Source organism: Salvelinus fontinalis, chromosome 6, assembly GCF_029448725.1.
Source record: "Salvelinus fontinalis isolate EN_2023a chromosome 6, ASM2944872v1, whole genome shotgun sequence".
Taxonomy (NCBI): Eukaryota; Metazoa; Chordata; class Actinopteri; order Salmoniformes; family Salmonidae; genus Salvelinus; species Salvelinus fontinalis.
In genome coordinates this window covers 83491212-83506042 of record NC_074670.1, presented here as the reverse complement: position 1 = coordinate 83506042, position 14831 = coordinate 83491212, and the positions used below count along the sequence as shown (strand labels likewise).

Genomic DNA, 14831 nt, shown 5'->3' with positions numbered 1-14831 from the left:
TAGCTTGCTAAGTCTGACTTTAACCTGTTTTGTAGGTTAGCTAGCTAAGTCTGACTTTACGCTGTCTTGTAGGTTAAGGTTGTCACCCTATTCCCTATATAGTGCACTGCTTTAGACCGGAGGACTATGGCCCTGGTGAAGTAATGCATTATAAAGGGATAAGAGTATAGGCAGGCATTTAGGACACAACCGTTGTCATCTTCTTTACATCAGTGTCATGCTGCCTCACCCAATCCCCTGTCCTCCTGAAATCTACCAACGATATAACAGCTACACTACAATCAGTAGCATGTTCCAGAGCCCTGCATCGTAACCGAACAGGGACGCAAATACCCTCTTTCACAATAACAAGCAGAACAAAAAGAAGGGGAAAGAAGTTACGCTTAACAGAAAATAATGTACCAAATAAAATGGGACACGTTCAGCCTCCAGCTAAACTCTTGAGGTACTTTTAGTCTTTCCTCGTCATTCTCTGTTTTTGTTTTAAATAATCGCTTTCAACCAGTTTCATTCGTTGTGTGTTTATGGTGGTTGTTGTAACTGCTTGACTGGAGAAGACTCTCACAAAATGTCCCGTCCGTTTTGACGGGAGTTAATCGAGCTGCATGTAATCTTGGGGATTGCCTTCCAAATGGCACCCTATTTTTCATATAGTGCACTACTTTTGACCAGAGCCCTATTGGATTTAGTTCACTATAGAGGGGAACAAGGGTGCCATTTTGGACATGGAATGATATCTAACCTCTTTACCCTGCGGTAATATCTGTTCTCTCATAACAAACCCTCTACTGTAATGTCACCACCTGTTGTAGAATACATAGAAATCATTCTAATGGCCGTTGTCTAATAAACAGAAAGGCATCGTCTCCGTTTTACGACATATTTAGCCTGCAGGACAAGATGAAGAGTACAATGTAATAGAGGATTCTGTTGGACTAGATCACCATGGCGTGATATGATTGGAGGATTCTGTTGGACTAGATCACCATGGCGTGATATGATTGGAGGATTCTGTTGGACTAGATCAACATGGCGTGATATGATTGGAGGATTCTGTTGGACTAGATCAACATGGCGTGATATGATTGGAGCATTCTGTTGGACTAGATCACCATGGCGTGATATGATTGGAGGATTCTTTTGGACTAGATCAACATGGCGTGATATGATTGGAGGATTCTGTTGGACTAGATCAACATGGCGTGATATGATTGGAGCATTCTTTTGGACTAGATCACCATGGCGTGATATGATTGGAGGATTCTGTTGGACTAGATCAACATGGCGTGATATGATTGGAGGATTCTGTTGGACTAGATCACCATGGCGTGATATGATTGGAGGATTCTGTTGGACTAGATCAACATGGCGTGATATGATTGGAGGATTCTGTTGGACTAGATCAACATGGCGTGATATGATTGGAGGATTCTGTTGGACTAGATCAACATGGCGTGATATGATTGGAGGATTCTTTTGGACTAGATCACCATGGCGTGATATGATTGGAGGATTCTGTTGGACTAGATCAACATGGCGTGATATGATTGGAGGATTCTGTTGGACTAGATCAACATGGCGTGATATGATTGGAGGATTCTGTTGGACTAGATCAACATGGCGTGATATGATTGGAGGATTCTGTTGGACTAGATCAACATGGCGTGATATGATTGGAGGATTCTGTTGGACTAGATCAACATGGCGTGATATGATTGGAGGATTCTTTTGGACTAGATCACCATGGCGTGATATGATTGGAGGATTCTGTTGGACTAGATCAACATGGCGTGATATGATTGGAGGATTCTGTTGGACTAGATCAACATGGCGTGATATGATTGGAGGATTCTGTTGGACTAGATCAACATGGCGTGATATGATTGGAGGATTCGGTTGGACTAGATCACCATGCCAACTCTTGGTTGGGGTTGAATCCTGCTTTGATGATTTAAGCATCACCAAGACAGACAGACAGTTTGAAGAGGGACAATGTCATGTAATAAGCATCACTTATTTAAAACCAGTTCTCATGGTGGGCCGGGAAATCAGACCGAAGAAATTAATTGTAACCATTTTTATTTAAAAATATATGTTTTAAGGAAGGAAAAAAAAGATATTTTTTTTCAGTTTTGCCACATCTTATCCACTTTACAGATATGAAATTGTACATATTACAATACAAAAGGGGAGCGAAGACAAGCATTGATTTGGCACAGAGGTCATCAGGAAGGGTCTAGGGGGAGTGAGAGCAAGGCTTCAGAGTATGACAAGAAAACAGCCCCCTCCCCAAAATAAAATATTTGACAGTCGGAAAAACGGATGCACATTTCTACAAATTGTGGCTTTTTAGTCACCATTTTACAAGCTGTAATCTTTAAGTGATGTCAAATGTTTACCAACACTTCCTTTCCCTCCCCTAAAAAATATACTACTATACACTGTCTCTCTGGTCCATCCTGTCTATCCGTGGGCCATTCATTTAGAAATAAGGCTTCTGTTATTCTCTGAATGACATTCAGACTGAAGTCAGCTCCGACTGGTTTCTTGGAACATGCGGGTAATTTGGGACGACAGTAAAGCGGTTCTTAGCCTTGATAGAAAAAATGTAAATCCAAAAATTAGTTTTTTTTCCCCAGAGACATCAAAATGGGAATGCATGGCATGGCTTAGTTTGGAACAAACTACAATGGGACAACGACTCAAACCATTTGAGTTGTGTGACTGACTGAAACAGTATTCTGCTGTGTGGATGGATGGTTGGAACACCTGCTGCCTCCTGCTCGGCTCTGCTCTGCTCGTACGTTGACAGCAAATAGGACTCCTAGTGAGACCACGTCACTGTTGACAGCGTATAGGACTCCTAGTGAGACCACGTCACTGTTGACAGCGTATAGGACTCCTAGTGAGACCACGTCACTGTTGACAGCGTATAGGTCTCCTAGGGAGACCACGTCACTGTTGACAGCAAATAGGACTCCTAGTGAGACCACGTCACTGTTGACAGCGTATAGGACTCCTAGTGAGACCACGTCACTGTTGACAGCGTATGGGACTCCTAGTGAGACCACGTCACTGTTGACAGCGTATGGGACTCCTAGTGAGACCAGGTCACTGTTGACAGCGTATAGGACTCCTAGGGAGACCACGTCACTGTATAGGACTCCTAGGGAGACCACGTCACTGTTGACAGCGTATGGGACTCCTAGGGAGACCCACGTCACTGTTGACAGCGTATAGGACTCCTAGTGAGACCACGTCACTGTTGACAGCGTATAGGACTCCTAGTGAGACCACGTCACTGTTGACAGCGTATAGGACTCCTAGTGAGACCACGTCACTGTTGACAGCGTATAGGACTCCTAGGGAGACCACGTCACTGTATAGGACTCCTAGGGAGACCACGTCACTGTTGACAGCGTATAGGACTCCTAGTGAGACCACGTCACTGTTGACAGCGTATAGGACTCCTAGGGAGACCCACGTCACTGTTGACAGCGTATAGGACTCCTAGGGAAACCCACGTCACTGTTGACAGCGTATAGGACTCCTAGGGAGACCCTCGTCAGTGTTGACAGCGTATAGGACTCCTAGGGAGACCACGTCACTGTTGACAGCGTATAGGACTCCTAGGGAGACCTCGTCACTGTTGACAGCGTATAGGACTCCTAGGGAGACCACGTCACTGTTGACAGCGTATAGGACTCCTAGGGAGACCACGTCACTGTTGACAGCGTATAGGACTCCTAGTGAGACCACGTCACTGTTGACAGCGTATAGGTCTCCTAGGGAGACCCACGTCACTGTTGACAGCGTATAGGACTCCTAGTGAGACCACGTCACTGTTGACAGCGTATAGGACTCCTAGGGAGACCACGTCACTGTTGACAGCGTATAGGTCTCCTAGGGAGACCCACGTCACTGTTGACAGCGTATAGGACTCCTAGGGAGACCCACGTCACTGTTGACAGCGTATAGGACTCCTAGGGAGACCCACGTCACTGTTGACAGCGTATAGGACTCCTAGTGAGACTAGGTCACTGTTGACAGCGTATAGGACTCCTAGGGAGACCCACGTCACTGTTGACAGCGTATAGGACTCCTAGGGAGACCCACGTCACTGTTGACAGCGTATAGGACTCCTAGGGAGACCCACGTCACTGTTGACAGCGTATAGGACTCCTAGGGAGACCACGTCACTGTTGACAGCGTATAGGACTCCTAGGGAGACCCACGTCACTGTTGACAGCGTATAGGACTCCTAGGGAGACCAGGTCACTGTTGACAGCGTATAGGACTCCTAGTGAGACCACGTCACTGTTGACAGCGTATAGGACTCCTAGGGAGACCTCGTCACTGTTGACAGCGTATAGGACTCCTAGGGAGACCCACGTCACTGTTGACAGCGTATAGGACTCCTAGTGAGACCAGGTCACTGTTGACAGCGTATAGGACTCCTAGGGAGACCTCGTCACTGTTGACAGCATATAGGTCTCCTAGGGAGACCCACGTCACTGTTGACAGCGTATAGGACTCCTAGGGAGACCCACGTCACTGTTGACAGCGTATAGGACTCCTAGTGAGACCAGGTCACTTGACAGCGTATAGGACTCCTAGGGAGACCCACGGCACTGTTGACAGCGTATAGGACTCCTAGGGAGACCCACGTCACTGTTGACAGCGTATAGGACTCCTAGGGAGACCAGGTCACTGTTGACAGCGTATAGGACTCCTAGGGAGACCAGGTCACTGACAGCGTATAGGACTCCTAGGGAGACCCACGTCACTGTTGACAGTGTATAGGACTCCTAGGGAGACCCACGTCACTGTTGACAGCGTATAGGACTCCTAGGGAGACCCACGTCACTGTTGACAGCGTATAGGACTCCTAGGGAGACCCACGTCACTGACAGCGTATAGAACTGCATCCCAAATGGCAAATTATTGCCTTTATTATGCACTGCTTTTGAAAAATCCTTGGGTTTGCCTATTAGCTTGGCTCCGTCAGAAGTCTGTTTCAACACCGATGACACTTCATAGCGCCCTCTTGGGGGCCATCCTTCCTCTCCTCCTATCCCACCCCAGTCACTTCAATCAAGAGTCTCTCTCTGTCTATTCTAAAGCATTTCCACATCTTTGTAGATGGAGGACTTCAAAAACACCCTTTCTCTTATCTAATAGAACTTGGCTAAAATCTGCATGACAAACGGGGAGTCTGAGCCAGTGCCAATTCCTTTCATACTTAACTTTCTCCCGCTTGCTTTATTTTTGTTTTGATTTGAGTTTTTCTAGGAGGTGACATTGCCAAGGTGATGTTTTACTCCCCTCTCTCCTCGTTGTTGTCCCAGCCCTAAGGGGACGTTATCTTCTCTCCTCGTTGTTGTCCCAGCCCTAAGGGGACGTTATCTTCTCTCCTCGTTGTTGTCCCAGCCCTAAGGGGACGTTATCTTCTCTCCTCGTTGTTGTCCCAGCCCTAAGGGGACATTATCCTCTCTCCTCGTTGTTGTCCCAGCCCTAAGGGGACGTTATCCTCTCTCCTCGTTGTTGTCCCAGCCCTAAGGGGACGTTATCTTCTCTCCTCGTTGTTGTCCCAGCCCTAAGGGGACGTTATCTTCTCTCCTCGTTGTTGTCCCAGCCCTAAGGGGACGTTATCTTCTCTCCTCGTTGTTGTCCCAGCCCTAAGGGGACGTTATCTTCTCTCCTCGTTGTTGTCCCAGCCCTAAGGGGACGTTATCTTCTCTCCTCGTTGTTGTCCCAGCCCTAAGGGGACGTTATCTTCTCTCCTCGTTGTTGTCCCAGCCCTAAGGGGACATTATCCTCTCTCCTCGTTGTTGTCCCAGCCCTAAGGGGACGTTATCCTCTCTCCTCGTTGTTGTCCCAGCCCTAAGGGGACGTTATCTTCTCTCCTCGTTGTTGTCCCAGCCCTAAGGGGACGTTATCTTCTCTCCTCGTTGTTGTCCCAGCCCTAAGGGGACGTTATCTTCTCTCCTCGTTGTTGTCCCAGCCCTAAGGGGACGTTATCTTCTCTCCTCGTTGTTGTCCCAGCCCTAAGGGGTGGTTATCTTCTCTCCTCGTTGTTGTCCCAGCCCTAAGGGGTGGTTATCTTCTCTCCTCGTTGTTGTCCCAGCCCTAAGGGGACGTTATCTTCTCTCCTCGTTGTTGTCCCAGCCCTAAGGGGACGTTATCTTCTCTCCTCGTTGTTGTCCCAGCCCTAAGGGGACGTTATCTTCTCTCCTCGTTGTTGTCCCAGCCCTAAGGGGACGTTATCTTCTCTCCTCGTTGTTGTCCCAGCCCTAAGGGGACGTTATCTTCTCTCCTCGTTGTTGTCCCAGCCCTAAGGGGACGTTATCCTCTCTCCTCGTTGTTGTCCTCTCTCCTAGTTGTTGTCCCAGCCCTAAGGGGATGACACCATTTTGTCATTCTGGGATTTGTCCCAAATGACACACTATCCTATATAGTGCACTACTTTAACCAGAACCCATAGGGCACTGGTCTAAATTGGTGCACTGTGTAGGGGATAGGGTGCAGTTTTGGAGGCACTGCTTCCCCCCCTCCCCACTCCCCTCAGTTTCTTAACCCCATAGAATAACATGACCTGTACTGAAGAATGCTCATTCCTTTTTATAAGCATGACCACCTGGTTGCCAGTCTATCCTCGCTACCCCTCCTCCCCCCACCTCTCTCTCCTCCTCCTCATTCTCCTTTCCTCTCTCTCCCTGCCCCCTACCTTCCAAACAGAGCACAAAAAGACCTGCAGATGGAGGGGGAGAGAGGGTTGCTGCAGTGGCGGCTGCTTTAGTCTGATGTTAATACATATCCTCTCTGTGCTGCATACCAATGTGTCCTTAACCTGCCTCTCAACCTCCTCTGCCTTATCCTTGAGCCTGAGCCTTAGCCCTGAGCCTTAGCCCTGAGCCTTAGCCCTGAGCCTTAGCCCTGAGCCTTAGCCCTGAGCCTGAGCCCTGAGCCCCGAGCCTGAGCCCCAAGCCTGAGCCCCAAGCCTGAGCCCCAAGCCTGAGCCCCAAGTCTGAGCCTTAGCCCTGAGCCCCAAGTCTGAGCCTTAGCCCTGAGCCCCAAGCCTGAGCCTTAGCCCTGAGCCTTAGCCCTGAGCCTTAGCCCTGAGCCTTAGCCCTGAGCCTTAGCCCTGAGCCTTAGCCCTGAGCCTTAGCCCTGAGCCTTAGCCCTGAGCCTTAGCCCTGAGCCTTAGCCCTGAGCCTTAGCCCTGAGCCTTAGCCCTGAGCCTTAGCCCTGAGCCTGAGCCTTAGCCCCGAGCCTGAGCCTTAGCCCCGAGCCTGAGCCTTAGCCCCGAGCCTGAGCCTTAGCCCCGAGCCTGAGCCTTAGCCCCGAGCCTGAGCCTTAGCCCCGAGCCTGAGCCTTAGCCCCGAGCCTGAGCCTTAGCCCCGAGCCTGAGCCTTAGCCCCGAGCCTGAGCCTTAGCCCCGAGCCTGAGCCTTAGCCCTGAGCCTTAGTCCCGAGCCTGAGCCTTAGTCCCGAGCCTGAGCCTTAGTCCCGAGCCTGAGCCTTAGTCCCGAGCCTGAGCCTTAGTCCCGAGCCTGAGCCTTAGTCCCGAGCCTGAGCCTTAGTCCCGAGCCTGAGCCTTAGTCCCGAGCCTGAGCCTTAGTCCCGAGCCTGAGCCTTAGCCCCGAGCCTGAGCCTCATCCCTGAGCCTGAAACTTAGTCCCGAGCCTGAGCCTTAGCCCCGAGCCCGAGCCTTAGCCCCGAGCCCGAGCCTTAGCCCCGAGCCCCGAGCCTTAGCCCCGAGCCCCGAGCCTTAGCCCCGAGCCCCGAGCCTTAGCCCCGAGCCTTAGCCCCGAGCCCCGAGCCTTAGCCCCGAGCCCCGAGCCTTAGCCCCGAGCCTTAGCCCCGAGCCCCGAGCCTTAGCCCCGAGCCCCGAGCCTTAGCCCCGAACCCCGAGCCTTAGCCCCGAACCCCGAGCCTTAGCCCCGAGCCCCGAGCCTTAGCCCCGAGCCCCGAGCCTTAGCCCCGAGCCCCGAGCCTTAGCCCCGAGCCTTAGCCCCGAGCCCCGAGCCTTAGCCCCGAGCCTTAGCCCCGAGCCCCGAGCCTTAGCCCCGAGCCCCGAGCCTTAGCCCCGAGCCCCGAGCCTTAGCCCCGAGCCTTAGCCCCGAGCCCCGAGCCTTAGCCCCGAGCCCCGAGCCTTAGCCCCGAGCCCCGAGCCTTAGCCCCGAGCCCCGAGCCTTAGCCCCGAGCCTTAGCCCCGAGCCTTAGCCCCGAGCCTTAGCCCCGAGCCTTAGCCCCGAGCCTTAGCCCCGAGCCTTAGCCCCGAGCCTTAGCCCCGAGCCTTAGCCCCGAGCCTTAGCCCCGAGCCTTAGCCCCGAGCCTTAGCCCCGAGCCTTAGCCCCGAGCCTTAGCCCCGAGCCCGAGCCTTAGCCCCGAGCCTTAGCCTTAGCCCCGAGCCTTAGCCTTAGCCCCGAGCCTTAACCCTCTTGTAAAATCCTATGTTGCTGTGCATGGTAATTATCTACAGTCAACGGGACCCCTCTGTTTCTTTTTGTTTAGTAGTTACCCCTCCATTTTTTTGTCTTTCTGCCTGTTTGTTCCCCCCTCCTTTCTGCCTGTTTCCCCCCCTCCTTTCTGCCTGTTTCCCCCCCTCCTTTCTGCCTGTTTCCCCCCCTCCTTTCTGCCTGTTTTCCCCCCCTCCTTTCTGCCTGTTCCCCCCCTCCTTCTGCCTGTTCCCCCCCTCCTTCTGCCTGTTCCCCCCCTCCTTTCTGCCTGTTTCCCCCCCCTCCTTCTGCCTGTTTCCCCCCCTCCTTCTGCCTGTTTCCCCCCCTCCTTTCTGCCTGTTCCCCCCCTCCTTTCTGCCTGTTCCCCCCCTCCTTTCTGCCTGTTTTCCCCCCTCCTTTCTGCCTGTTTTCCCCCCCTCCTTTCTGCCTGTTTTCCCCCCCTCCTTTCTGCCTGTTTTCCCCCCCTCCTTTCTGCCTGTTTCCCCCCCTCCTTTCTGCCTGGTTTCCCCTTCTCTCCTTTCTGCCTGTTTCCCCCCCTCCTTTCTGCCTGTTCCCCCCCTCCTTTCTGCCTGGTTTCCCCTTCTCTCCTTTCTGCCTGTTTCCCCCCCTCCTTTCTGCCTGGTTTTCCTCTTCTCTCCTTTCTGCCTGGTTTTCCTCTTCTCTCCTTTCTGCCTGGTTTTCCTCTTCTCTCCTTTCTGCCTGGTTTTCCCTTCTCTCCTTTCTGCCTGGTTTTCCCTTCTCTCCTTTCTGCCTGGTTTTCCCTTCTCTCCTTTCTGCCTGGTTTTCCCTTCTCTCCTTTCTGCCTGGTTTCCCCTTCTCTCTTTTCCTTTCTGCCTGTTTCCTCCCCTTCTCTTTCCAAAGGGAAATGTCAGCCTGACAGTCTCTCACGAGTAGGATTCGCGGTATGGAGATAAATGCCCTAGTTGGCCGTGTTGAGTGAAGGATGATGTATGTTTGTACCAACTGTGTTTTTTGAGTGGCCGACTGACTGGCAGCAGTAGCAAGCTACATCTTTGCTTGGATCACTGGTGTGGGAGACAGAATATTAGATTATTTTTGCCTGTCCTTAATTGGTTCAATGTTGACGCTGTCAGAGCTGATTAGGGTCTGTGCTGTTCCATGGAGGCTGGCTAGCTGGGAGCTCTAATACGACTGGGACTCCTCCTGGGACAAATGTATTTTCAGCATAAGGAGGGAGAGAGACTGCAGAGCAGAATGGGTTTTTTCATTGTTCGTCATTAATCTCTCTCTGTACTAGCTAGATATCTGATACTACCTCTCCAAAAACATCTACCTTGTGTGTGTGTCTGTTTGGCTCCTGGTGTACATCGCAGTAGAAAAGGGTTAAGCTGCGGGTGACTTTCAGTGACTGGTTGTTACACTAATCTCTTTAACACTACAGTGATGGTGAAGTGTTTACGTGGTCTGATGCATCTCCACATGTCCACCCGGCACAGCCAGAAGAGGACTGGCCACCCCTCATAGCCTGGTTCCTCTCTAGGTTTCTTCCTAGGTTTTGGCCTTTCTAGGGAGTTTTTCCTAGCCACCGTGCTTCTACACCTGCATTGCTTGCTTTTTGGGGTTTTATGCTGGGTCTCTGTACAGCACTTCGAGATATTAGCTGATGTACGAAGGGCTTAATAAAATAAACTTGATTGATTGATGTCATAGATACTGTAGACGGTTTGGCTAAGCAGGTAGTGGGGCAATACTGGACGTGAACCTTCCCACGTACAGGGCTAAGCTTTTACATTTAATGGCTAGGCAACGGACTTAAGCGAATCAAATTAAGACAAAAAGGCTAATGGGTGTTCACGGACCAGAGTTGATAGATCCTATTTGGATCCAGAGGGAGGAAATGCACGTTATATGGAACATAAATAGCAACCAAGTAATGTTTTAGATTCCATTTTCTGTTGGAGATTTAATTCAGATTGTGACATAAATAAACATTTATTCAATATTCATAGTAATTTACCCCAAAAAATGAACAAATGTGAATTAAAAAAGCTTTTAATTTAATAACCAACCCCTTTTATATACTCACTACTGTACCAACAAGTGATTGTGATGGTGACAGACTGTGGCTACCGTGCATCTTTAAAAAAAAAATATAATAATCTGTCGTCATAATCAAATGTCCCACACTGATTCCCCTTGGAAATGATACAGACCATGTATCTGTAGCCTTACCGTCTCGTAGTAAGAGGGATTAGTCTCCAGACATCTTGGCTAAAGATTTCATCTCCTCTGTGCTGTGGAACATAGTGACTGATAGTAATGTGGTGACAAACCTGTCTACCGTGTTTTTTTTTTCCCTGTGGAGACCGATTGCCCACAGCTTGATATGGACAATCTTCCATTCATATAAAAATAAATGTGACTATTCCTACTGCATCCTCATCATCAGTCTCTTCACTCTCCGTTCCACCCACCAGTCATCAACTCTCCCACTCAATGTACTTATCGCATTGATTTCTCAGAGCTAGCGAGTAGAAAGTTTGCTTTTTTTGTTGTATAAACTGGGGGGGGGAAGCAAAAAACAAACCCTGTATTGTTTGAAATGGTCAGAATGGTAAACAGCCCATATGCTGCTGCAGGAGGAATACATAGTTTACACTTCACACTCTTTGTAAGGCAGCTGTTGACACTTGCACTGCCCGTAGCCGTTGATGATAACCAGCGCTCCCTCCTCGTGGCTGGGCTCGTACTCGTTATAGGGTACCTGCGTGGCCAGGTCCGCCATTTGCTGCCGCTGCTGGGTCCTCATCTGGCGGCGGTTCTGCATGGCCGTGCACTGGCGTATCCTGCGCATGGTAGGAGGGCAGCACTTCCGTGAGATGAACACAACGAAAATGACGAGGAAGAAGGTAAACAGAAGGACCATCGTTCCAATGATCACCCTCTGGGTTAGGACCGTGTTGTCCGTCTCCGAGAAGTCCTCCGGGGGTCCCACCGCTCCACTCCCGCCCTCCACTGTGGTTGCCAGGGCGGTGCGCGGCGCGGCGGTCGTTGTCGTTACGGTCGTAAAGCGCCCAAAATCCCCATAGAAGTTCTGCGTGGGTGTCTGCTTCATTACTCCGAATAGGAAGCTTGTGACCTCCGCCGTCGTGCCTGTTGGCGTGTCCGTGACCATTGACAAAGTGCTTGTGGTCATGACGACAGGTGGCGCCGCTGTAAAATTCAGACAAAGTTGGAATCCATAAACGGCGTCCAGTATCTCCTCGCCCTGGGCGTACTCGGGGGTGTGACACAGGATGGAGTGTTCCCACCTCCCCTTGAAGGTGCTGAGCCAAGTGGCCAGGGAGCAGATACGTTTGGTACAATCCCAAAGGTTGCTGGAGAGCCCCACGGTACCTAGAGACCGCCACATATCCAAGACCAGAGGGTCCATGCTGCCTAGCTTGTTGTTATCCAGTAGGAGGATCTTCAGGTTGGGCAGCGTCTCGAACACGTCCGGGGTCAGCACCCGGATCTCGTTCCCCGTGAGGTCCATCTTCTCCAGCGTGGTCCAGGTCCACTCCATACCGCAGGTCAGGTTGGAGATCTTGTTCCACTGCAGGTAAAGGAATTGCAAAGCCACCAGGCGGGGGAAGTGAGCCAGGTTGATCTTAGTCAGCTGGTTGTGTTCCAAGTGGAGTTCTCTGAGCTTAATGAGGCCAGCGAAGCCGTTCCGGGCCAGGCTCCGCAGCCGGTTATTGGACAGACCCAGGTACTCAAGGCTGCGGCAGTCCCAGAAGGCCCGGACGGGGGTGGTGCGCAGCGAGTTGGAGCGCAGGTGGAGGATCTGCAGTTTGCGAAGGCCATGGAACAGCTCAGGCTCCAGCGCAGTCATCAGGTTGAAGGACAGGTCCAGGATCTGTAGGTTGATGAGGTGGATGAAGGTTGTGTTTGGTAGCGTTGTGATCCGGTTGGAGCTCAGGTTGAGGTCTTTGAGTTTATAGAGACCCTGGAAGGCGTCCTCCTGCACCGCGGTGACCTGGTTGTGGTCCAGGTGAAGCCAGGTGAGCTGGGAGAAGCCATAGAACTGGTCCGGGCTCAGTTCAGCGATGCTGTTGTGGCGGAGCGACAACCCCAGAGCCCCCCGGTCAACGCCATCCGGGGGTGCCTCCAGCCCCTGAGTGTCGCAGTAGAACTGCTGGTCCTCGCAGCGGCATTTCTGGGGGCAGGTTGTGCATGACGCAGGAGACAGCAGGCACAGCAGCATGCTGATCACACACAGGCACAATGCCGCTGGTGCAGGTCCCACCAATGGCCACCTTGAATGGAAACCTGGGGGGGGGGTTTAAAGATAATAAAATCAACCAATGGGAGCGAAAGCTAATCTCTGCAGCGCACATACTGCTGACTTGTGGTAACTGTTTTTATTTTTTTATCCTGTTCTCTCTCCCTCTCATCTTTCTCTTGCTCTCTCTCCAACCCCCTTCCCCCCCCCCCCCACTATTCCTGAATTTCACATATCATCGACCGCGTAGCATCACTGCTGTGTACATAAGTGTTCAGAGTTTACTTTGACGGTGGGCAAGGAAGGAAGGGAGGGAGATGAAGCGTAACCTGCCTGAGAGGATTCTGTTACATGTGAAGCTCCTGTATTAATACATGAAGCAGCGATGTGGAGGACTTTTTCTCGCCCTCCCTTCAGCTCGTTTTCCTCCCTTTTGCGCTGACTTGTCGTAATGGGTTATGATCCCACAAAGATCTGCAGGTTATTTTTTTTATCTTTTTTAAATGAATGTTCTTTCCTCGTCTCTCTGCTTCTAGAATCAGTTTTGATTCCGTAGATTTATTTTATTTTGGTTCAACTGACTCAACATTCTTTAAGAATTTGCTTTTGAAGGATTTGTCATACCAATGTGTGTGTGTATATATATATTTTTTGCGCTGTTATACAACACGTCAGTTGGTCTTTTAATGTAATCAGAAATCACGACTTGCCCCCCCCCCCCCCCCCCCACCCAAAGGAAAATGGAGTAGAGAGAGAAGAGGAGGATGACATTGGAAGGAAGTAGACAAGCCTTGAATACCCCTATTAGCCTTCAGCCCCCCCCCCCCCCCCCCCCTTCCACTCTGTTTTCTATTCAGGTCCAGGCTCTCTGGATAAAAGAGGATAACTTACCCATTCTTTTGTGCACGTCGGAGGCTGCATTCAACTGTCCTTTTCTACAGCGGACTCCCGAAGCAGCCAGAAGGAACACAAATCCAAAGGGAGGAAAGAAAAGCCCTTTTGAGTAGAAATCACAAAAGGAACCGGGCTCTTCTCTTCCTGAAATAAGAAAGTGGCAGCGACGCTCTGGAGCCCTCCCAATTGAAACAAAATCACAAATCCCATGTCGATGTTGTCGCTTTCTATTTGTCCTCTTTCCTTATGTAGTTTTAATCCCACATTAGCAAAAAAAGGTGCATTTTTATTTTATCAATAGTTATTTTTTTTTTTTGATTTGCATCCAAAGCGCCCTGGGAATGCAGCCGCTCGCTGCTGTTTCACCCCCCCCCTCCTTTTTTATTTTTTGTTCCCTTCGTTCTCTTTCGTCTTCCACTGCAATGATGTCAGCTCAATTGGTTAATTGAGGATCAAATGGTGCCCCTCTTAGTTGGGGGTGGGTCCTCTCCTTCCCTTAACCGTCCAGTCCCTAACTTGTTGATGTCAGGCAGAGAGCCGTTGGGTTAGTCGGTCCGTGGTGGCAACACAGCCTACTGCAGCGATCAGCGTGCTGCTCTTCTCCTATAGGCTCTGGGCGTTCCGAGCAGCCGGCTAACGACGCAGGCAGCCAGTGGCAGAGAGAAAAGACGAGCGAAAAGCCAGGGATGTTATTCTGTGCTTTTGTTGCAGCCACTCACCACTACAGAGTGGTGGCAGCCTGGCGTCGATCATCAGTGCTGTTTCTCTCTCTCTCTCTCTCTCGCTTGCTCGCTCACTCGCTTGCTTTTCTGCCTTGCACACTTGCGCACAGTGTTCGAGCCTCGTTCCTCCTCCCTCTCCACGTCTTTTTTCCCCCCTTCTCGTCTTCCCTCGTTTCCTCTGACTCGTCACCAACAGAATATTGATAACTCCAACGTGTTGCGGCAGCTTCCTGTTGGAACCAACCAGGACTAACTAAATCTGAGCCTTGCCTGTTTGTGTGTGTGTGTGTGTGTACTACACACGCTAGACATAAACTACATAGAATTATTAAACGAATGGCTCTTATGAATCTCTGGACTCCTGGAGAAGGGAGAGAGGGAGTGAACGAGGGAGGGGGTAGAGCAGTAGAAATATGCTGCAAAGCTTCCTTGGTTAAACTGAGCAGGAGGTGGGTATGCTATAGTCTGATTGGAGGGAGGGGTGTAATACATCATTCCCATCTATCCAGGGGGCACTGCTTTCATTTAA

The 14831-nt window shown here is 50.8% G+C and overlaps 2 protein-coding genes across 5 annotated transcripts in view; one reads left to right on the top strand and one right to left on the bottom strand.

The window, feature by feature from the left end:
• Positions 1–14831, top strand: part of LOC129858538 (catenin alpha-1-like) — a 295543-nt gene that overhangs the window by 126182 nt on the left and 154530 nt on the right. Inside the window, exon 1 of one of the 3 annotated variants that reach the window (XM_055927846.1) lies at positions 12953–13166. The exons of the other annotated variants lie outside the window; for them this stretch is intronic. The gene's annotated coding sequence lies outside the window, so the exon portion shown is untranslated. Of the gene's footprint in view, positions 1–12952; positions 13167–14831 lie in introns of those variants that run through there. 3 annotated transcript variants of the gene reach the window in all.
• On the bottom strand, positions 4372–14681 carry LOC129858539 (leucine-rich repeat transmembrane neuronal protein 2-like). Of its 2 annotated transcripts, XR_008760057.1 has the most exons (3): positions 13578–14681; positions 10655–12733; positions 4372–6394 (listed from the first exon to the last, which is right to left on the bottom strand). XR_008760057.1 is itself a non-coding variant. In XM_055927847.1 (2 exons), the coding sequence occupies exons 1-2, from the start codon at positions 13579–13581 to the stop codon at positions 11076–11078; spliced, it is 1662 nt and encodes a 553-aa protein (XP_055783822.1). In that variant the 5' UTR covers positions 13582–14681; the 3' UTR covers positions 10354–11075. The 2 variants fall into 2 exon arrangements, 1 of the variants encoding a protein (XP_055783822.1); XM_055927847.1 differs by lacking the exon at positions 4372–6394 and having other exon boundaries at positions 10354–12733.